This window comes from Numida meleagris, chromosome 4, assembly GCF_002078875.1.
Source record: "Numida meleagris isolate 19003 breed g44 Domestic line chromosome 4, NumMel1.0, whole genome shotgun sequence".
Lineage (NCBI taxonomy): Eukaryota > Metazoa > Chordata > Aves > Galliformes > Numididae > Numida > Numida meleagris.
Window position 1 is genome coordinate 53,437,344 of NC_034412.1, and position 18,614 is coordinate 53,455,957.

At 42.4% G+C, this 18,614-nt stretch overlaps 1 protein-coding gene across 17 annotated transcripts in view; it reads left to right on the forward strand.

Annotated features, from left to right (window-relative positions):
• Positions 1–18,614, forward strand: part of ADGRL3 (adhesion G protein-coupled receptor L3) — a 490,362-nt gene that overhangs the window by 304,717 nt on the left and 167,031 nt on the right. For 16 of the 17 annotated variants that reach the window (XM_021393480.1, XM_021393481.1, XM_021393496.1 and 13 more), the window contains 2 exons: positions 10,382–10,396; positions 12,156–12,956. In XM_021393480.1, coding sequence (XP_021249155.1) covers positions 10,382–10,396; positions 12,156–12,956 — 816 coding nt within the window. The remainder of the gene's footprint in view (positions 1–10,381; positions 10,397–12,155; positions 12,957–18,614) is intronic. The other variant, XM_021393490.1, reaches the window with a different exon arrangement.

Sequence of the window (18,614 nt, forward strand, 5' to 3'; positions counted from 1 at the left end):
GGCTTATTGCAGAGCAAAGAGCTTTTCAAAAAATGTTGTCTCTGAAGAGCATCAGATTTCACTCACTTCTCACAGCACAGACATGCCTTGGCAATCATGATTAGCCTCATTTGGGCCTGTGGAATCCATTATTTTATAGCTAGTCTCGGAGCTGGCGTTATGACAAACAGTTTATTCCTCTTTGGAGAGAAATCTGACCAAAAGACACAGAGCTTTAATTCAGCATTCCCCTACCTAAGACATTTTCCCTTCCCGCTCATTGCTTAAGGCAAGATACCTAATGTTTGCCTTGATGGTTCTGTCAGGCTCTTGACATCCCAAATTTATCTTGTTCCTGGATGAGAACAAATCTTTAATGAACTTCAGGCTTTTGTTCCTTTTAAAGTCAGACAAGGATGGTTTACAGTTAATCTGGAAACGATAAGATATAAATAGCTATGCAAATAATAATTATTCTGAATTAGCTACATTTGCCCTGTTGCCAGGTGATGTTTCAGTGCTTTTTACATTGCAGGAGGTGGAAGAAATGGGATGATTATCTGGCTCTGTTCACCTAACTCAATTGCAGGTGGACTGGATGACCAAGGGGAATAAGACCTGGGCTCCAAATTCTCTACAAGAGCTCCCAGGGATTAGATTGTACCAGGCAACATTATTTTTGACAGAACTGTTTTGTTGTGGTGTTCTTAACCATTTTGTTAGTCTGTCTCTCTGTCCCTCATTTCTTAGTTGTCCTGGGCTGAGCTGACAGCACCAGGGATGAGGTGCAATGTGTGGTCTTGTCCTGAAAAGTTGTGTTCAGCAACCTTGGAGGATAAAACCCTGCTACCAGCACCTCTTGCTCCACTTTTACGTGTGCAAAAGCCTCTCTTGATGGAAGGGAGCAACACTTTGGTTCTCATTTTGTGCTCGGACCTTTTTTTAGAGGAACACTAAACGCTCTTGGAAAATTCTCAGCTATTTTCATTTTTTATTTTTATTTTTATTTTTTAACCTGGAAGTAATGCACAGTAATGCCTTTTACAAAGGAGCTCACAGCCTAAATAAAGTTAACTCATGCCTCTATTGCAGGGGCTTGATCTCTATCTCTTGCTCCTCCTTTGTTGCAGGGAGCTGGTGGGTGCTTAGCATCAGGCTCTTAATCACCAGCAGCAGCCAGCTGCTGCAAAGTGCTGCAGAGGGTCTTCCCTGCAGTGCTTACATCCCTTTCTTGATATGGGCTTTCAACGCATTCCCTTTTCCTTTCCCCCTTTTTTTATTTTAATGTATATATTGGTGGTAGGTGGACAGTTGGACTAGATGATCCTAGAGGTCTTTTCCAACCTTAATGACTCTATGATTGTATGATTCTGTGATTATGCAAGAATGATGTCCAGGTGGCTGATTCTGCTGTAATTTAATGGCAGCTCACTCCTCTGCTGTCATGCTGGAAACAATAAGAGGCCAACTGCCAATGAAAGTTTGGCTGAAAGACACATAGCTGTAATTGAATTTCACATAGGATTTGTACAGTCCTTTCTTTCTCTTGTACAAAACTCATCTTGCTGCTGCTGCTCTTTAATTACTGAATTTAGAAGTAAAATCCTTGTGCACAACAAGTTGAGAGAGTTGCAGTAAATTAAGTTACTACCCAGTATTGTATAAGCTGGTGGCAATGGAGGGATGTGCGATCAGCCAGAGGGTCACATCAGGAGTCTGTTTGGCTTTTCTGCCTCTGATGATGTGCAGTGGCCAGTGCTTGTGGCCCTTCACCCATCTGGCAGAAGTGGTGGCTGTGGTCTTCCCTGGGCAATAGCGCAGCCCTAATCCATTTTGTCTGATCGTAGAATCACAGAATCCGTAAGATTGGAAAGGACCACCAAGATCATCAAGTCTACCCATCAGCCCACCCCCACCATGCCCACTAACTGTGTCCCTCAGTGCCACAACTCCACGGTTCTTGCACACCTCCAGGGACATTGACTGCACCACTTCCCTGGGCAGCCTGTTCTTGTTGTGTCTTCTCTTCAGACTGCACCGAGAAAATTAAATGATTCACCTCTGATGAAGACATTGACTAGCAGAAGCAACCTTTTTGTTTCCTGAATGCCTTAGCAGGGATGAATTGGTTTTTGAGATTGCTTTATCTCTAGAATGGCACTTTAGCCATAAAATCTCATTCACAGAAGTGATTTATACACATTAAAAAATCAGATATTTCTTCTGAAGATGAACCGTGAATATAGTAATACTTGCTGCATTTTTTTTCTTCAGTGCAGTATATTTCAGGACTCATTATACCTTAAGTGAATTATCTTTCCTTGAGCAAAAAATATTTACCTTTTGGATAATACATTTAGAAGTGCAGCACAATCACATTCAGTATCTGCTGAAGCTGATGAAGTGCCTGCTTCTTCAGGGGAGCCAGTCACTGTGACTTCCACCTAGAATAATAACGAGAGGAGAGAGTCAAAGAAAGAGCAGAAATTACTCAGAGAACTTCACAAAATCTGAATGTTGCAAAACCATTGAGAGCCTTATTCTTCTCTGCTCCACCAAAGAGCATAGGCACTTGCAGGGCTGGATGCATAGCAGTGGCTGTACTGTGTAACCCTAAGACTCAGAATCCAGAAGTTTCATTGGTTTTCTGCAAGACTGATTCCTTTTTTTTTTTTTTTTCATTTAAAAAATATTTAAAGGCGTAACCTTTGGTGTGTTGTGGTACCTAAAATGAGGAAATGAAGTCATAATATTTAAATTCCTAGAAGATTGGCCTTGAGGGGTTTGTGCCATGAAAAAGCATTTGTTATTTCTTGGGTTTTGGGGAGAGTCCATATGAGCTCTAGGGCCTCCGATGCCTCTCATTTGTTATACAAACGTCTAACAAAAAGGTGGCTTCTACCCAAGAAGTCCAAAATTTGATCTATAATACACAAAGCAATTTTGTAGGCAACCATAACTTTTTCGTCTTACGGAAACCTCTGGTGGACAGGAGTTAATGTACATTAGTGGTTTCCTGGGTCCTGAAGACTGTAAGTTATGCTGACGTGTGTTTTAACATTAATAATCCTTAGTATTATTTCAGTGAAAATCCATTAAATTTAGTTATTACGTATTAAAAAGCAGACTGAAAGCACTGACATTTTAAGGAAGCCCATATTAATGGTTTGAAAGGTTTCACAAATTTATCAGATGAAAATCTAAAAAAAAATACATATATCCATTTATGAAAAACGACAGCTTTGATTTCTGCAAATCTATAGATAACATATTTAAGGATCTAATTTAGGCTGTGGTTTGTGAAAGCGTTTATGGATTATTGACATTTCCAATCTCTGTACTTCACAGCGAAAATAATTAGGAAGCGATATTTTGAGGAACATGTTACATGAAGCCTTTGTAACACAAGGTATCCACAGAGCCCTTTAGTTCACTGATGTCTGGGTATTATATCAAAAATGTAATTTGGAAGTGAAGCAAGTATTCCCTCCTTTTATTAAATAAAGGATTAGCACTTCATTTGCTGTAAACTGCAAGAATTTCTGCTGGGCAGTAAATAATGATTTTTTCACAGCCTTATTGGAAGTCATGTATGTACAGTACAACGAGGTGATCAGGCCCAGCCAGCATGGGTTTATGAAAGGCAAGTCTTACCTGACTGATCTGATCTCTTTCTGTGATGAGGTAACTCATTTATAGGATGAGGGAAAAGCTGTGGATGTTGTCTGCCTTGACTCTAGTAAAGCGTTTCCCTCTTGGCTCTGGTGAGGCTGCTTCTTGAATATTGTGTATTGTTTTGGGCCCTTCACTACAAGAAAGACAACAAGGTGCTGGAGCATGTCTAGAGAAGGGTCTGGAGAACAAGAGAGATAAACAGGAACTGAGGGAACTGAGCTTGCTTAGTGTGGAGAAGAGGCTGAAGGAAAACCTCATCACCCTCTATAATTGCCTGAAAGGAGTCTGCAGTGAGGTGGGTGTTTCTCAGATGACAAGTGATAGGACACAAGGAAACAACCTCAAGTTATGCCGGGGAGGGTCAGATTGGACATCAGGAAGAATTTCTTCCTAGAAAAGCTGGTGAGACATTGGAACAGGCTGACCAGGGCAGCGGTGGAGTCGCCATCACTGGAGGTATTTAAGAGCTGTGTTGATGTGGCGCTTGGGGACATGGTTTGGTGAACTTCGTCGTGCTAGGTGAATGGTTGGACTTGACGGTCTTAAGGGTCTTCTCCAACCTAAATGACTCTGTGATTGTGTAATGTGCACGCACAAGTGTATACAGTGAAGAAGAGGGAAGTTGCCTGATTACTGAAACCTTAAATTTTCTTGGAAATACAGATAACGCTATAGGCCACATGGGACCAACCATTACAAACATCTGAACCTAAACAAAGCTTAAAACTTAGCTTGCAGAGCAGTTTTGGACTGGAGGAGACCTGCAGTAGAAAGGCTGGAAGTTGTGTGGGGTTCTTTCTTAACAGAAATTGGCAGCTGTGAGAAAGTTAATTAACAGCGATAATTGATAAGAATAATCTATTCATTCGTCTGGCTGGAGAATGAAAGTCTGTGTGCTTTACATTCAAGTGTCAAGTTGCTCTTGGACTGCTAAGCCAGGTAACATTAATAGGGCCTGTTCCCCAAGGGAAGATCCCCAGGTAACGCAGTGGCAGGGCACAAAGCACAATCTGTTATGTATTAAATTTTTGTACCTTGCCAATGGAAGCTGACATTGTTCTTGCTCTGAAAAGTAAGGGAAATGATTTCTAGTAAATTTGTCGTGTTCAGGGCAAAGTGAAAAAAGGAAAAAAAAAGTGGTAAAATGGAATAAGGTGGCAAAAATGGGAAGGTAATAACAGCATGTATTGTATTTGCAAAATAGAAAACCTAGTTTTTTCCATTCTCTCTGATTGCTCCTGAGCCAAGACCCATGAGGGTTTCTCCTGTTGCACATTAAAACTTTCCACATTAAAAGCTCATATAATAAGTGCTTCACTGGGGCAAACAGGACGGGAGCTAAGTACTGTTTTGGGGGCAACTTGATGAGTATGTGTCTTCTGTAGCTGGAACGGTTGCTCTAAAGGGACAGAGACCAAAGATAAACCTGCCATGCACTGTATTGCCTTCCCTTTACCTAGAGTCAGAATGTCAGCTGACCTTCTGCTGGTTCTAACTTGTTGCTTCGACTCTGTGCCCGTTGTTAGGGAGATCAGGGTCCAGAGGCCACCCAGCTGTGCTGCGGTGGGTCCCCAGGCTTTTTTTGAAAGGAGTGGCTGGGTGAGACAAATGGTCCTGCCTGCTTTGGTGTGTGTCTGTGCTGCATAGACTGAGTTCCAAGCTTGGCTATGTGGTTCCTTTTGTCGCTTTAATTATGCGTCAGGAGAAGAAAACAAAGCAGAGACTAGTCCTTCTGCAGCGTTTTGAACTTCGGGTTGCCAAAATGGCTTGTGTCATGTACATTCTGAGCTAGCTGTCTGACTGTTCTGGCAAACAGAATGAGTGGTGAGCTGTGTGTTCTTAAGTACAAATTAATAAAGGAAAAGTACCTGTTTTCATTCTCTGGGTTTGGATGTATTTATTTTAGAGCAGCTGCTGCAAAGTTCAACTTTCCTATAACTCTGCTACCCAGTTAGAATCTGTCTGTGTAACACCGGTGTTTCCCACCGGCACCTCTGCTAGAAACACCTGCGTTTCTCTTCAGCCCCCCTGGCTGGGTGCTGAGGTGAGGCACCAGAGGAACAAGCGAGAAGCTGATGGCCCTGCTGCAGTCTGCATGCCCCACACATTTTGCTCTGGCCTGTTGGCTGCTGCATTTCCTCAAACACTTTTATTAATTCTAGAGATTGGGAAGAGAATTTGCTCAGGTCCTCCTATGCCCTATTGCTATTAGCATGACCGGGAATACATTATTCCCTGTAGCCAGAGGTAGAGTTTGTCCAGCACTGACTACCAGGTCCTGTCATCCATGATCTGCCGCACTGAACGTGCTGTGAATCTGATGCTGTCCCCATCTGTATATTACCTAGTTGCCTGGACTAATGCTTTCTATTGTGATAGCTAATAGGGAGTCTGTTACTGACATATGCTTTGATGCCCTGAATTTTGAACAAGTCTCTTGCTTACTTTATCCTTCTTTTAGTAGAGAAATACTGAAAATCTAGCACCCAGCTGTGTCTTCAAAAGTGAAGAGCATCTTCATCTTTGAGGAATTTCTACATGGGCACATTTAGCTGGTAGATTTGCAGCGTCCCAAGCATCTGTCTCTTTAACCCACAGATTGTGCGCATGTGTGTGTGTGTTAGGGAGGGATGTGTAAGCTGGGAAAGCTCTCTCTGGGTACTGTAGGGAAGCCATCAGGCTAAAGGTTGAGAGAATTGTGCGTGCTCTACTGTTGACTAAGGAGCTTGTAGTCTGGGAGCTATGGCAAAAAAAAAAAAAAAAAAAAAAAAGGCTGTCAATCCCAAGACTATTGTCATGAGGGACACTGGCATGAGGGAGCTTCCAGACTTTGCTTTTTCACATTAGAATGAGCTCATTGCTTAAGCCTGATTCAGCAGGGCTTGGGTACAAATGATGTGACAGTTACTGTCTTGCACCGTGGGTAATGTGTTGGGACAAGGCACAAAATCAGCGCTGTGCCTTCTGGAGATGGTTTTCCCCAGTTTATTTCCTACTGTTACTCTCCACACGCACCTGGTCAGTATGGTTGGTGAGTGCAGGATGCAGCAGTTAGTCACATCTGGCACAAAGCACCTTCAGCATGGCTGACGTGCTGCATCTTATACTACTAAGGTCAACCTCAAAAACCTGCTTTCAGAGTCCTTCAATTTCATCATTAACTATGTGTTTAATGCCGAGTCTCTGTATATTAAGCTTGATCCAGGAAGGACAGCAACAGGGATTGGATTTCACTTACTCTGCTATTAAACATCTGTCCTGAAAAACAACAGCTGGTAAAATACAGGGCACGACTTTTTATTTACTTTTGCAATTGTGTTTGAACTTCCCCCCTACTCAGATCATCTTTATCCAGGAGTTTTCTGCTCATATTGTGGGTTTGAAGTGGTGCCAGAGAGAGAGCTCTCTACAGGACTCTGCCACTGCCATGGCATGCTTGTGCTTTAAATAGTTGAGTGCAACTCAACGTGGTGGTAAGAAAATGAGCAGTTAATGTTGTTCAAGTGTTAATTGTGCCGGAAATTAGGAGTATGTTTTCAGAGCCTCTACCCAGTGGTGCTGAGAGCATTTAATTAATTTGTTTGTGTGATTTCTCAAAACGAGTGGTAGGGAATCTGTCTGATCGCACAGCTCTGGGCACAGCAGGTGCAGGCTCTAGCGGCCGATAGTCACATGTTGGACCCGGGTTATCTTCTGTCAGAAGAAACGGGAGAAAGTCAGGGTGCATGGAAAGCCTTGTAACTTCCTGCAGACTCACCGAGGGGTTCCTGATTTCCTTCCAGCCTTTCATGCTTTGGAAGCCAGTGGCACCAGCCTGCAAGCAACATAGGAAATCAAGGTGAAATATCCTTGTTCTGTTCAAATGAATACTGTACCAGTAGGAGGACCAGAAGATCTCATTGTAAGAGAAATAACTGTGTGTAGATGTTTTTATCTTAGATCCCTCTAGGAAATTAAGGGGCCTCCTGTGCTATAAGGAGCTTTTAAATGCTACAAACTGGCACTTTTAAGGTATTTTGGCACTGTAGAGCTGTAATATTAACTGTAATCTAGCAAAATTCAATGAATACTGTGTGAAGGCAGAATTCAAGAGATGTTTTGCAGAATTGATGTGATAATTGGGCCCCAATTCGACCCTTCCTTTTGATACAATTCAACAAGTTAAACCCTTCAAGCTTCCCTTGCAACCTGTTTGAATAATACAGTGTTGTCCTCAATATAAGCAGAGGAATTAGTGAAATTCAAAAGCATTAAGTCTTCAGTCAGCAGGAGGAAAGTATGTACTTGGAATGCATACAATGGAAAGCACCAAGAGCACCATGCAGGAGCTCACCAGAATATGTACAATGTCTGGAGTTATAACAGAAGCAAGTATGGCACTGGCCACTAATAACACGTGGAAGCTATTCAGGATAAGGGTAATCAGTGCTTCAGGTCACTCAGCTCAGCTGGTCATGAATCCATAATCTCCTGCAGAAGCTTCCCTCTTCCTGCTTTACAACATTGCATTGTTGTTGGAGCGTATTACAAAAACTTTTGCTCTTCTTAAAATGTAAATTACTGCCTTCTGCGCTGCCAGAGGACATCAGACCAGAAGAATCAGTGTTCTTGTATGAAGGCATATCTTGGAAGAGCTGTCATGTTACTTTCTTGCTTTTGCAAGGGAAATTCCGTGTTTTTATTAATACCTTATAGCCACAGCCTGGGACATGGAGAGCAATTGCTGTGTGAGTTTCTCCAGTTGCTTGGTCTGGTGCTTTTTAGTCCTGCTGGCTTTATCCCTTGCAATATCAGGCACTTGCGCTGAATGTTGTCTCTGCTCGCTTGAGCCCTGGCAGCCACATGGTGAAAACATTTACCTTTAACCTCAACCTGCTGTAAGATAGAAAGTAGCCTGAATCAAAGCCCAGGTGAAAAGGCTGTCTAAGCCTGGAAATGTTCATTCTGGGAGCTGCTGTTGCATAGCTGGCTCTGGACATGAATCTCTGCACTCGGAGAAGTACAGACCCGCATGTCTAGCCAATGCATTTGCAGTCTCACCCTGAAATCATTCAGCCTGTTGATCTTCCATTTAGCCTGCAGTTTCCCATCCAAATGAATGAGACTTTTGAACACGAGGGGTTTGCAGTCGCAGCACCGGAGGACAGTCATTTGGCAAGTGTCTCAGTCTGGAAAGGGATGGAGCGAGCTCTGGGCAAACAAAAACAAAGCACGTGTGCATACCTTTACGTTCCTGTCTCGCCTCTCTGAACAGAGATCTCTCAGCTGTCAAAACCATACTGTTTTACTGGCAAGTTCTCACTTCTCCCTTGGTGATATTTCATGGGACCTGTCTTCTTCCTGTTCCTTCAGGGAAGGGGCCCTGCAGAACCGGCAAACCTGAGGGCTGGGAATGCAGGAGATGTTTGGGGCCTGCTTTCCCATCACCATATTCTGACTTTTCAGAGAAGCCCTGAGTGCTGCTGCACAAAACACATCACAACCAGCAAACACAGGAGCTGTATCTGGATGTTTCAGTATGTTGGCATGTGGTTTTCTGTGTGTCCCTTGAAAGAGAGGCAGGTGGTCGGAAAAGAGAGCTGCGTGGTTCATATTGGCAGCATGGCTCATGAGCTAGCACAGGACAAGCTTGTGCGATAGGGATCCAACTGGTGCACCAGCCCCTCGCTGACCCTACAGCACTATCCTGCCCTGAATGGCTCAGCCAAACACTGAGCAGAGGCAGACAGGACCCCGATCCTGCTTGGATAGCTGTGCTCAGCTGCTGCTGCAGCCACAGTGGGCTGTGAAAAGAAGTGATTGGTGCCGCAACTGCGGGGGGCCTGTGGATGAGGCCCCCAGAGCCTCCTTGTTAGCTATAGAAGCTGTAACTGAGCATTTAGTGATTAATAAATGCACTGTATTTATTTATGCTGTCTGCAAGGGGCTTTCTCCAAAGGGACACAGCATCTTTGGCAGCTTTATTATGAGTGGTTAATAATTCACATAAAAACGTCCTGCAGGTTGTAGGGTTGGGCATTTTAAAGAATGCTTAGATATTTTTAACTCATTAACATTGTAAGTTTTTGGACTCTCATCAACAGTCATGTAAGTACTACAATATTTAAAATGTCTTTTTTTCTCCGAGTCCTACTGAAGCTTGTTTCTCTGAGACAAAAGACAAGATTCTGCAAATGTCTATGAATGTGTTCCATTTGACTAACTAAGCTCTCTATAAGTCTCATAAGGGAATGTTCTCCTGCTCAATAAAGTAGGCATCTCTAACTTACAGGATTTTTGCAAAATATATGACGATGTATATTTTATAAAATTTCTCCCTGGAAGAGTTCATTCTGTACATAAATCTGGATCAGTCATATTGCAGAGTACGGGTATTTCATTTTGTTCCATGAACCTAGTCCAAGACTGCTGCTGCTGAGGTATCTCAGAGAGCTTAGGGGGCTTGGTATGTCTGAAGTGTTGGTTTTCTTCCTTTTAAAGGCTTTTGTAAAGTTAAATTATGTCTGTATTTTCTTCAGCTTGTCTGCATGTTATCCAGTGTATATGCGAGGAAAGGCTTTAAATATATCTATATATATAAGCTGTTCACATACTATAGCAGTATCTAAAGTAAATTATTAAATCTTCCTTTTCATATGAAAGAGGTAAAAAAAAGTACCTGGCCAATACAGTACCATTAATCTATTCTCTTTTCTCCTTTCTCTCTTTACTTCTCTCTCTACAATAGAAGTGGAGCAAAAAGGTAATTAAATACCTTTCAAATTATATATATATTACTTATGTGTAGGCTAAGTTATTTAACAGTTTAACGTTTTAGTTGAAATACTTTGTCATTAATTCTCACTACTTTTTTTGTTAAAGTTTATTTAGTCTCTCTGCTGCTCAACTTCATGAGATAACTCATTTTTGCTGAAAAGTTTTACCGGTACCACTTTCTTTCATTAAATTTCTATTCAACCGTTTAGATAATTCACTTTTCTCCTGCCCCAAAGAATTTGGAAAGCAGCACGTATGTATGTGCATATCTAATTATGCCGCAAAAGCCTTTTAGAAATGGCACCCCTTTATCAGCTACTTGTGGTGGTTTCTGAGACTCCAGAAAGGCAACATGCTTTTACACCAGCTGCTAAATCTGATTTTCCTCCTGTTTCCCTCTCCAGAGGATATTACCAGTTTCTGAATTTTAGAAAATAATTGGTTACACTCCAAGCAGGGAGCACAAATGCAGGATCCCATCTGCCAGCTCTGTGCTACTGGAAACTTGGGTGGGATGCCTCTTTGCAGCTCTCTACTGCATCTCTCATCTTGGTGGTTATTCGAGTTCCTGAAGATCAGCGTTACAAATAACCAGCAAATATTCTCCCCCTGAAGCGTGTGCAGCCCTCCAGGTCAGAGGATGCTGAGGTGCACAACGAAGGCCAATAAGCCTGATTCTCTCTGCGCATCCCTCCCGCACCCCTTTTGTCTCCCCATGCAGCCGGCCAGACTCTTGGCATTGGCATTCCTGGGATGCCAGCATCAGCCGGGCAGTGCTGACCTCTTCCCAAACCCTGGGCATGCCCCAGCCACAAGCCGGCCCCTCTCGTCCCCCCAGAAGTCTGAGCAGCAAAGCACCCCAGTTAGTCAAACCGCTCCTCTGTGCTCCTCTCATGTAACAATAGAAGGTATATGTTTTTAAGTTTGAGTTACTACTATATTTAACAGGACATTTTTTAACTGATTAAAATCTAGACCTTGGGTTCCTTTCCAGTGGAACTCTCCAGTTCTTTTCCTTCCTTCTCTCCTTTCTTTCTTCCTTCCTTCCTTCCTTTTCCTTTCAGCCTTCATACATCATTCATTTTTAATTGTGTGGACTGCATGTTTCATGTGTCCTGTAGCAGCTTCAGAAGCTTCATTTCTAGTTCCACTACTGGTCTGTAGCTGGGTATTCCCTCCTGCTCCCTTTGCTTTAAATGTTCTTCTGAGTTGCTAAGGGATTTGCCTCTGCTTTGCTATTGGTACCCTTTAAATATTTAATATCACTTGGGCCGTAAGGATGGGAATTTCTTTCTCTTATTTCCACTTCTAGGCCACTCTGCAGTGGGCTGTTCAAAATAACTGTGTGGAACAATTCCCCCAGAGTTTACCCCTTTACCTAGCAGGTACAGATTCACTGCAGAATGTAATCTGGAAATACAAACCCAGAAATCCTTTGGGGGCACGTACTCATTTCAGAGTTTACAAAGGCGAGCGGTCCAAGTAAGTACACCTGTAAAAATAGATTTGAAAAGTAATAAGAAAATGAGCCAAAGTTGATAGAAAAAGCAGAAGAACAATCAATTTGGTGCAGCAAGTCTTGTTCTAGAGGCTTGGCCAGCAGGATGGCTGGTCTCCAGTTACAGGGCCTCTGACCTCAAGTGTCCTCTGCTGCAGAGCTAAAGACTATTTAGAAGTTTGGGCCAACCACCTCCAGAGTCTCATTAACTTTGGTTTCTGTTTTAAATTCTTTCCCCCTCCAACAGTTTTCCTTTGCCCTGGACTGCTAAAAGGAGTATACCAGAGCGAACACCTGTTTGAATCCGACCACCAGTCTGGTGCCTGGTGCAAAGACCCACTGCAGGCGTCTGACAAGATCTACTACATGCCCTGGACGCCTTATCGGACAGACACACTGACAGAGTACTCCTCCAAGGATGACTTCATCGCTGGGAGGCCAACCACGACCTACAAACTCCCGCACCGAGTGGACGGCACTGGGTTTGTGGTGTACGATGGGGCTTTGTTCTTCAACAAGGAGCGAACCCGAAATATAGTCAAGTTTGACTTGAGGACAAGGATAAAAAGCGGGGAGGCTATCATAGCTAATGCAAATTACCATGACACCTCTCCCTACCGCTGGGGAGGCAAGTCTGATATAGACCTGGCTGTGGATGAGAACGGGCTGTGGGTAATCTATGCAACAGAACAAAATAATGGCAAAATAGTCATTAGCCAGTTAAACCCTTACACATTAAGGATTGAAGGGACGTGGGATACTGCCTATGACAAGAGGTCAGCTTCTAACGCTTTTATGATCTGTGGGATTTTATATGTGGTAAAGTCTGTGTATGAAGATGATGACAATGAAGCCACGGGGAATAAAATAGACTATATATATAACACTGACCAAAGCAAGGATAGCATGGTGGATGTGCCCTTTCCAAACTCCTATCAGTACATTGCTGCTGTGGATTATAATCCCCGGGACAACCTTCTTTACGTATGGAACAACTATCACGTAGTGAAGTATTCCTTGGATTTTGGCCCGCTGGACAGCAGAGCAGGTAAGGATTTTAATACTGAGCCAAAATCTGAACTGGGATTTCTATTTTTCTCACACATTGGGGGTGAAATTGAAATATGATCCTGTGTTAATGATCTGTCTGTGTTTGTAAATTAAGCCCCACCGCAATACCTATGATGGATGTTCAGACACTAATTCATGCAGAATATTTTTTTAATATCTTAGTCTGAAATGATATAGAGAAAGGAGTATGCTACCCATAACTAACCTGAAACAGTCTCCAGACGTCCATGTTCTTTTTCACATCACAGGAACAGCACCACTATTTTCTTCTTAATTGAATTTTGCTCCATACATAAGATCATCACCCCTTCTGCAGAAATTTTGGCCAAACAAAGCATGCAAGATGCTGTTGCTGCAAACAGCATGGGACAAATTGCCAACCAGTTTAGATGAATTAGTTCCATTAAGATGAAGGATTGTGGGCCTTTTACAGAAGCCACCAATAATTGTGAACGTGAGCATCCAAAAGTCCATGTCTAGAATCAGGAGAGGAACTGATAACAAAATCTTCACAATTGCTACTTGGCTAGTAACATGACCTAGACTAACTCTGGTCAGACTTGTTTGATGGTGCAAGAATTTCCAAGCTGTGATTGCTAAACCTTTCACAAATGGTTACTGCTGTACACAAACTTATTTTAGTTGGAGTTATTGGGTATTTCCTGTGGAGGACCGTGTCTTCAGAGATGCTGAAAAAGGAATGAGAAAGATGGAAGTGATATAATTTAGATAGCAAATTAGATGACTAGTGGTACTGTTATTTCCAAGGTATTCTTTTTTGATGATGAGAAAGACTTAACAAGAAGAGTGGATTCAGATTGCCAAAAGAGGAGCAAAGATGTTTTTGTTGATGAGCTTTCCTTTCCCTGTGTGCAGCCTGTCATCCATGTTTTAAAAAGAGATGCTGAAAGAAACTGAGGATATGAAAATCTGGGGAGGGGTGGAATAGAAGTAGTAATTGAGCAATGAATTTCCAATTTTGATACAAAAATGTAAGGAAGAAAAGAAAAAATTTTTGAAGAAGCAAATGAACGAGCCTGAGGGACTGTTAAGGGAAGAGCAGGGATCCTTTCAATGATGTTGACCTCTGCAAGATCTAAACTGAGCAAGAAATGAAGTAACACTTTTCATTCTCCCAACTTAATGATGAGCATGTACTTTCTGAGTGGTAGAGTGAAGCAGAGCAATTTGTGAGTTATTGGTTATCCCCAAGGAGTGAAAATCAATTCCATGCCTCCTATTTCACAGGATTTCTCTCTTTTTCAATGAATCATTTACAGGTATTACAGTGGACTCTCTACTGCCTCTTTTTCATGTGTTGGCTGTTTTCAGTAATAGCATCTTTAACAAAAAAAAAAAAAAGCCATTTTTAATGAAAAACTCAAATTTTGCACTTTTTTGTAAGAAAATGAAATACCTTCCCATCCCATCCCATTTTACTAGCTGAGTCTAAGCTAATGAGATGGGAGAGCAGATGAAAGCCTTGTAGAGGGCTGGAAATCTCTTAAGCATAAGGCTTTGAGTTATTCCTGTGTCATGCTGTTTGGCTGGGATTTGAAGTCCCTTTGATTTCACCAGTGTTTGGGTGGGAATTTAAAACCCACCATCCTCTAAAATGGAAAGCTGAAGTAGGTTTTGGCTTTGGGTGTTGGAAAAAGAGGGTTAAGTTGATGTCAGGGAATCTGGTAAGCCTTCTCTGATGTTCCTTTTGTACATTTTTGATAGCTTTGCAACGTGGACACAAAGCTGAATTTTACATGCATTTCTTTTCTCTGAAAATTGCTGAGATTGTCTTTTTGGCAGAACTGCATCCCGTTACCTCACTGCTGTATGGGTTTGCAGGACTTTTGTGAGAAGACTGCTCTTACAGGAAGTGAAATCCTTGATTTGACAGCTCGAATGGGGCTGAGGAACTTCAAAGCAAAGGAGAATGCTTTTGCAGAGGGAGTTTAGTGCTCCATTACCTGCACAAGCTGATTAGGGGGAGCATTATTTTGCTAGTTAGTCAAATGGAAGGACTGGATAGGGGAGCAAATACTTGCTCAGCACCTAATTCTTTTGAGAAGAGAGAAGATGGTATACTGTGTGATTCTTTCTCATAGAATCATAAGGTTGGACAAGAACTCTAAGATCATTCAGTCCAACCACCAGTCTATCCCTACCCACATCTCCATGTTTCTTGAATACCTCCAGGGTCAGTGACTGCACCACCTCCCTGGGCAGCCTATGCCACTGCATCACTGCTCTTTCTGAGAACGAATTTTTCCTAATATCCAGCCTGAACCTCCCCTTCAGGATCCAATGAAACACTTTTTTTGGCTAATGTTAAATTTCATGCTGCATTTCTTTATATATAAGCAATATACATATAAATATGTGGCTGGATTAAACCCATCATGGCTCCTTCAGCAAAGAGCAGAACAGGAGCCAGTGTAACTCCGGGAAAGCAGAGAAAACTTAGGACATATTTTTATATTCCTTTTTTTTACTTATTTTTACAAAGAGCGGTTTGTTGGTATGTTTCTCCCTTCTCTTTCAAGATGGCTATTGTTTCTCAGTTCCTTTAGAAAGTTCAAAGACAGAATGCATTTTGCATCTGTTTTCTATAGCTTTAAAGCTTGAGTAGCAAGATATGTAAACAATATCTGCTTAATTAGAAAATAAAAGATTGTAAAATTGATGGGTCAAGCAAATTGCTTGTTAAAAAGCAATTAAGGGTGAAGTTTTAAAAACAGAGCTCTTAAAAGCAAAAATTGATTGTTACAATATATTTAGCAACCTAAATAGCCAGTTAATGTATTTGAAACATATTTGAAATCTCTAGTATCATATATTTCAAGGATATGTGAAATAAAAAACAGGTGCTGGAGGCTCCAGATCACTTAGACTCAAACATTTTCAGTCTTTTCCCAGACCATCCAGGGAAAACAGGAGGCTGGAGTCCTTTATCTTATAGGAAAGGCAGGAATCACATCCTCTTACTCTTCACAGTGATTAAACAGTTTCTGTGAGTTTTAATTAAAGACCTGTTCATGCAGGTAGGTTTGGTACACATTTGAGATCTTCACTGTCACAGAGCTTTCCCAGGCCATTGTTTGAAAAAAATGGGCTTTTACATTTCACTGTAAATTTGTGTCAGAATCTGGAGTTTCTGTGCTCGGCTTCAGTAGCAGCTCCCTCAGCAGGGCACACGCGTTCCATTCCCTGGGCAGCTGCAGTAAGCTCTCTTGGTAAATCAGCACCGGGATGAGGACACCACTTGCACGACCTGGCAGCGACACATGGTGACGCAGAGCTCTTTGCAGGCACGCAGCTAACAGAGGTGGAACCTTGGGGAGAAAAGTGCTGCAAGTCCATGGCTGTTTGCTGCTGGTAAAGCTCTGCTCGGGCTACTGGCTATTTCCTGTGGCAGGAAGGAAAATACAAACCTCCTGCTTTTCAGATGTTCTGTTCTTCATGTTAGTTCTGTTCAGGAGACCCTGGAAGTGGGATATTGGATGCTAATGGATGTATGCTGTTAATAAATAAATGTGCCCTATCTGTAAGGAAGATAGTGACTTGATATACAACTTGTAATGCAGCCTCTTTGTTCTTAAGTGGCTTTCCTATACTGCATATTAACCCTGCGGACTGCTAACCTGGTGATGAAATGTGATACAAAGCTTCCATCTGTATTTGCAATGCCTTAAAAACCTCAGAGGGTGCCCATCAAACTTTTATCCTTCACGTTTGTCTTCAGTATCTCAGGATGCTCTCTTGACATGTGACTGCCTCCATTTTATTCAGTAAGGGTGGTGATTTCTTCTCCTGAAGCAGTTTTACAATGCAGATAGGGTGAACCCTCTGTCCTTATAATATGCTAATTAAGTGCATTTGTGTCTTGGGTAAAAGATGTGGCGGGATGGTGATGAATAAGAACTTTAAACACATATGACACCTCGTTAAAATGTAATTTTCACATCATAAATCTGAGGCCTTTACTTTGACAGCTGAGTAATGTGGATAGTGGGCAGAGGATCTTGAACGTTTCAAAGCTGTCACGTGCTAATAGGTAGCTGGAAGAGGCTTCCTCCACTGCTTGCCTTTAATGTGGCTCAGGCCTGCCTGGGAAATGCATCACAAGGGCTGCCCAATCTTAAATCCCACTTGTGCACAGGATATGAATTGCTATTGCTCCGTGATCCCATTGTGATAAGACATGCTTAGCATCTCGTAAGATTCGGGCTGCATTTTAAAAGGCCAGCTGAGCTTTTTTGATGAGCGGCTTCTCCTGGCGGACGGGGACTGGTTTTGGGGAGCTGCAGGGTGTTTAATTGCAGCTTCTCCCGTGTTTTTATTTTCCAGTTGCTTTCCTCCCATCTAGGAGCATCCCCCAGCTCTCTCGTTCCTGTTTCTCTTCGTTGCTTACAGTGACAGCTGCTGGCTGCACAGCGTTGCTGGAAGTTTGCAGAGATCAGCCCTCGCTTTCAGCAGCCTTTGCTAACTCACATCGTGAACTGGAGTCCTGGCTTTTATCTTCCAATATTTGCCCATTTATGCCTGTCCCATTTATTCTATAAATATTTCATTCTCCTTTTTGCTATTCAGGATAGAAAGACGTGGCTAAGTATGGAGGTGAAGAAAGCAGCACAAGGACACTTCATTTTTTCTAACAAAGCTGCCATCTCAACCTATGTTAGTTGGCCAGCTAGTACACTAGGCTTAGAAGGAGAGGAGAGTGTTTCACCTAACCAGGGTACATACGGATCCAGAAGGGCATGAATCACATTTGTTCACGGTTTGAGGCCTGAGCTACCTGTTAATTTTTGTCCTGTGTAAAATTTTTCCCCTTTATAAAGCAGTACTTGAATAAAAAATAGCAAAGTATCATACCACTGGATGCTTTTCAAAAAGCAATGTTTGCCCATGGCCAGGAAATTTGAGCTCTTTTCTCTACCTTCTCACAAAAAAAAAGAAAAAAAAAAGAAAAAAACCTCTCAAGCTAAAATGCAATGTTTCTCAGCTTCAAACCCTTCCCTTTCTGGAACATTTCATAAATATTAATGCTGTTTGGTTAGCACAACGGGATTATCTTCAGTGCCTCTCCAGTAGAGACAGGTATGTGGTTGCTTCCTCCTCCTAAATAAAAGTACAATCCTCTCGGTGGATGTGGAACGGGAGAGAGCCTGACCATCCAGAGCAGCCCTCATATTCCTATGTAAGCCAGCCTGGGAAGATGGTACAGCAGGCTTAACCCATCAGGGAGCAATGCTGGGCTGCTGATATGCCTCTTTGGAGATCAGTTGTCCCTGTTGCAAACTGAATACAAATTTTTCATGAAATCTGCAGGCAAGTCACACCTTGTAGTTTCCACAGGCCAGGAAACACAAGAAATGCAAGCTGGGCTTTGTGGCTGGGCTGATGGCTTGATGTAGGAGAAGGGCAGCAAGAGACAAATGATGAAGCAAAACTTCACTTTCAAGCTTCAAAACAAAAAGAGGCCAGTAATTTTTGCACTTCATAATCCTGTCAAACACCAGGAGGGGGAAAGCATGTTGCCAAGAACATGTCTGAGAAGCCGAAGTGGCTGTTGTGGCAGGAAGCATAGGATGTACTGTGGCAGATAGTGGGGTGATAGCAGAGAGAAAGAGACATT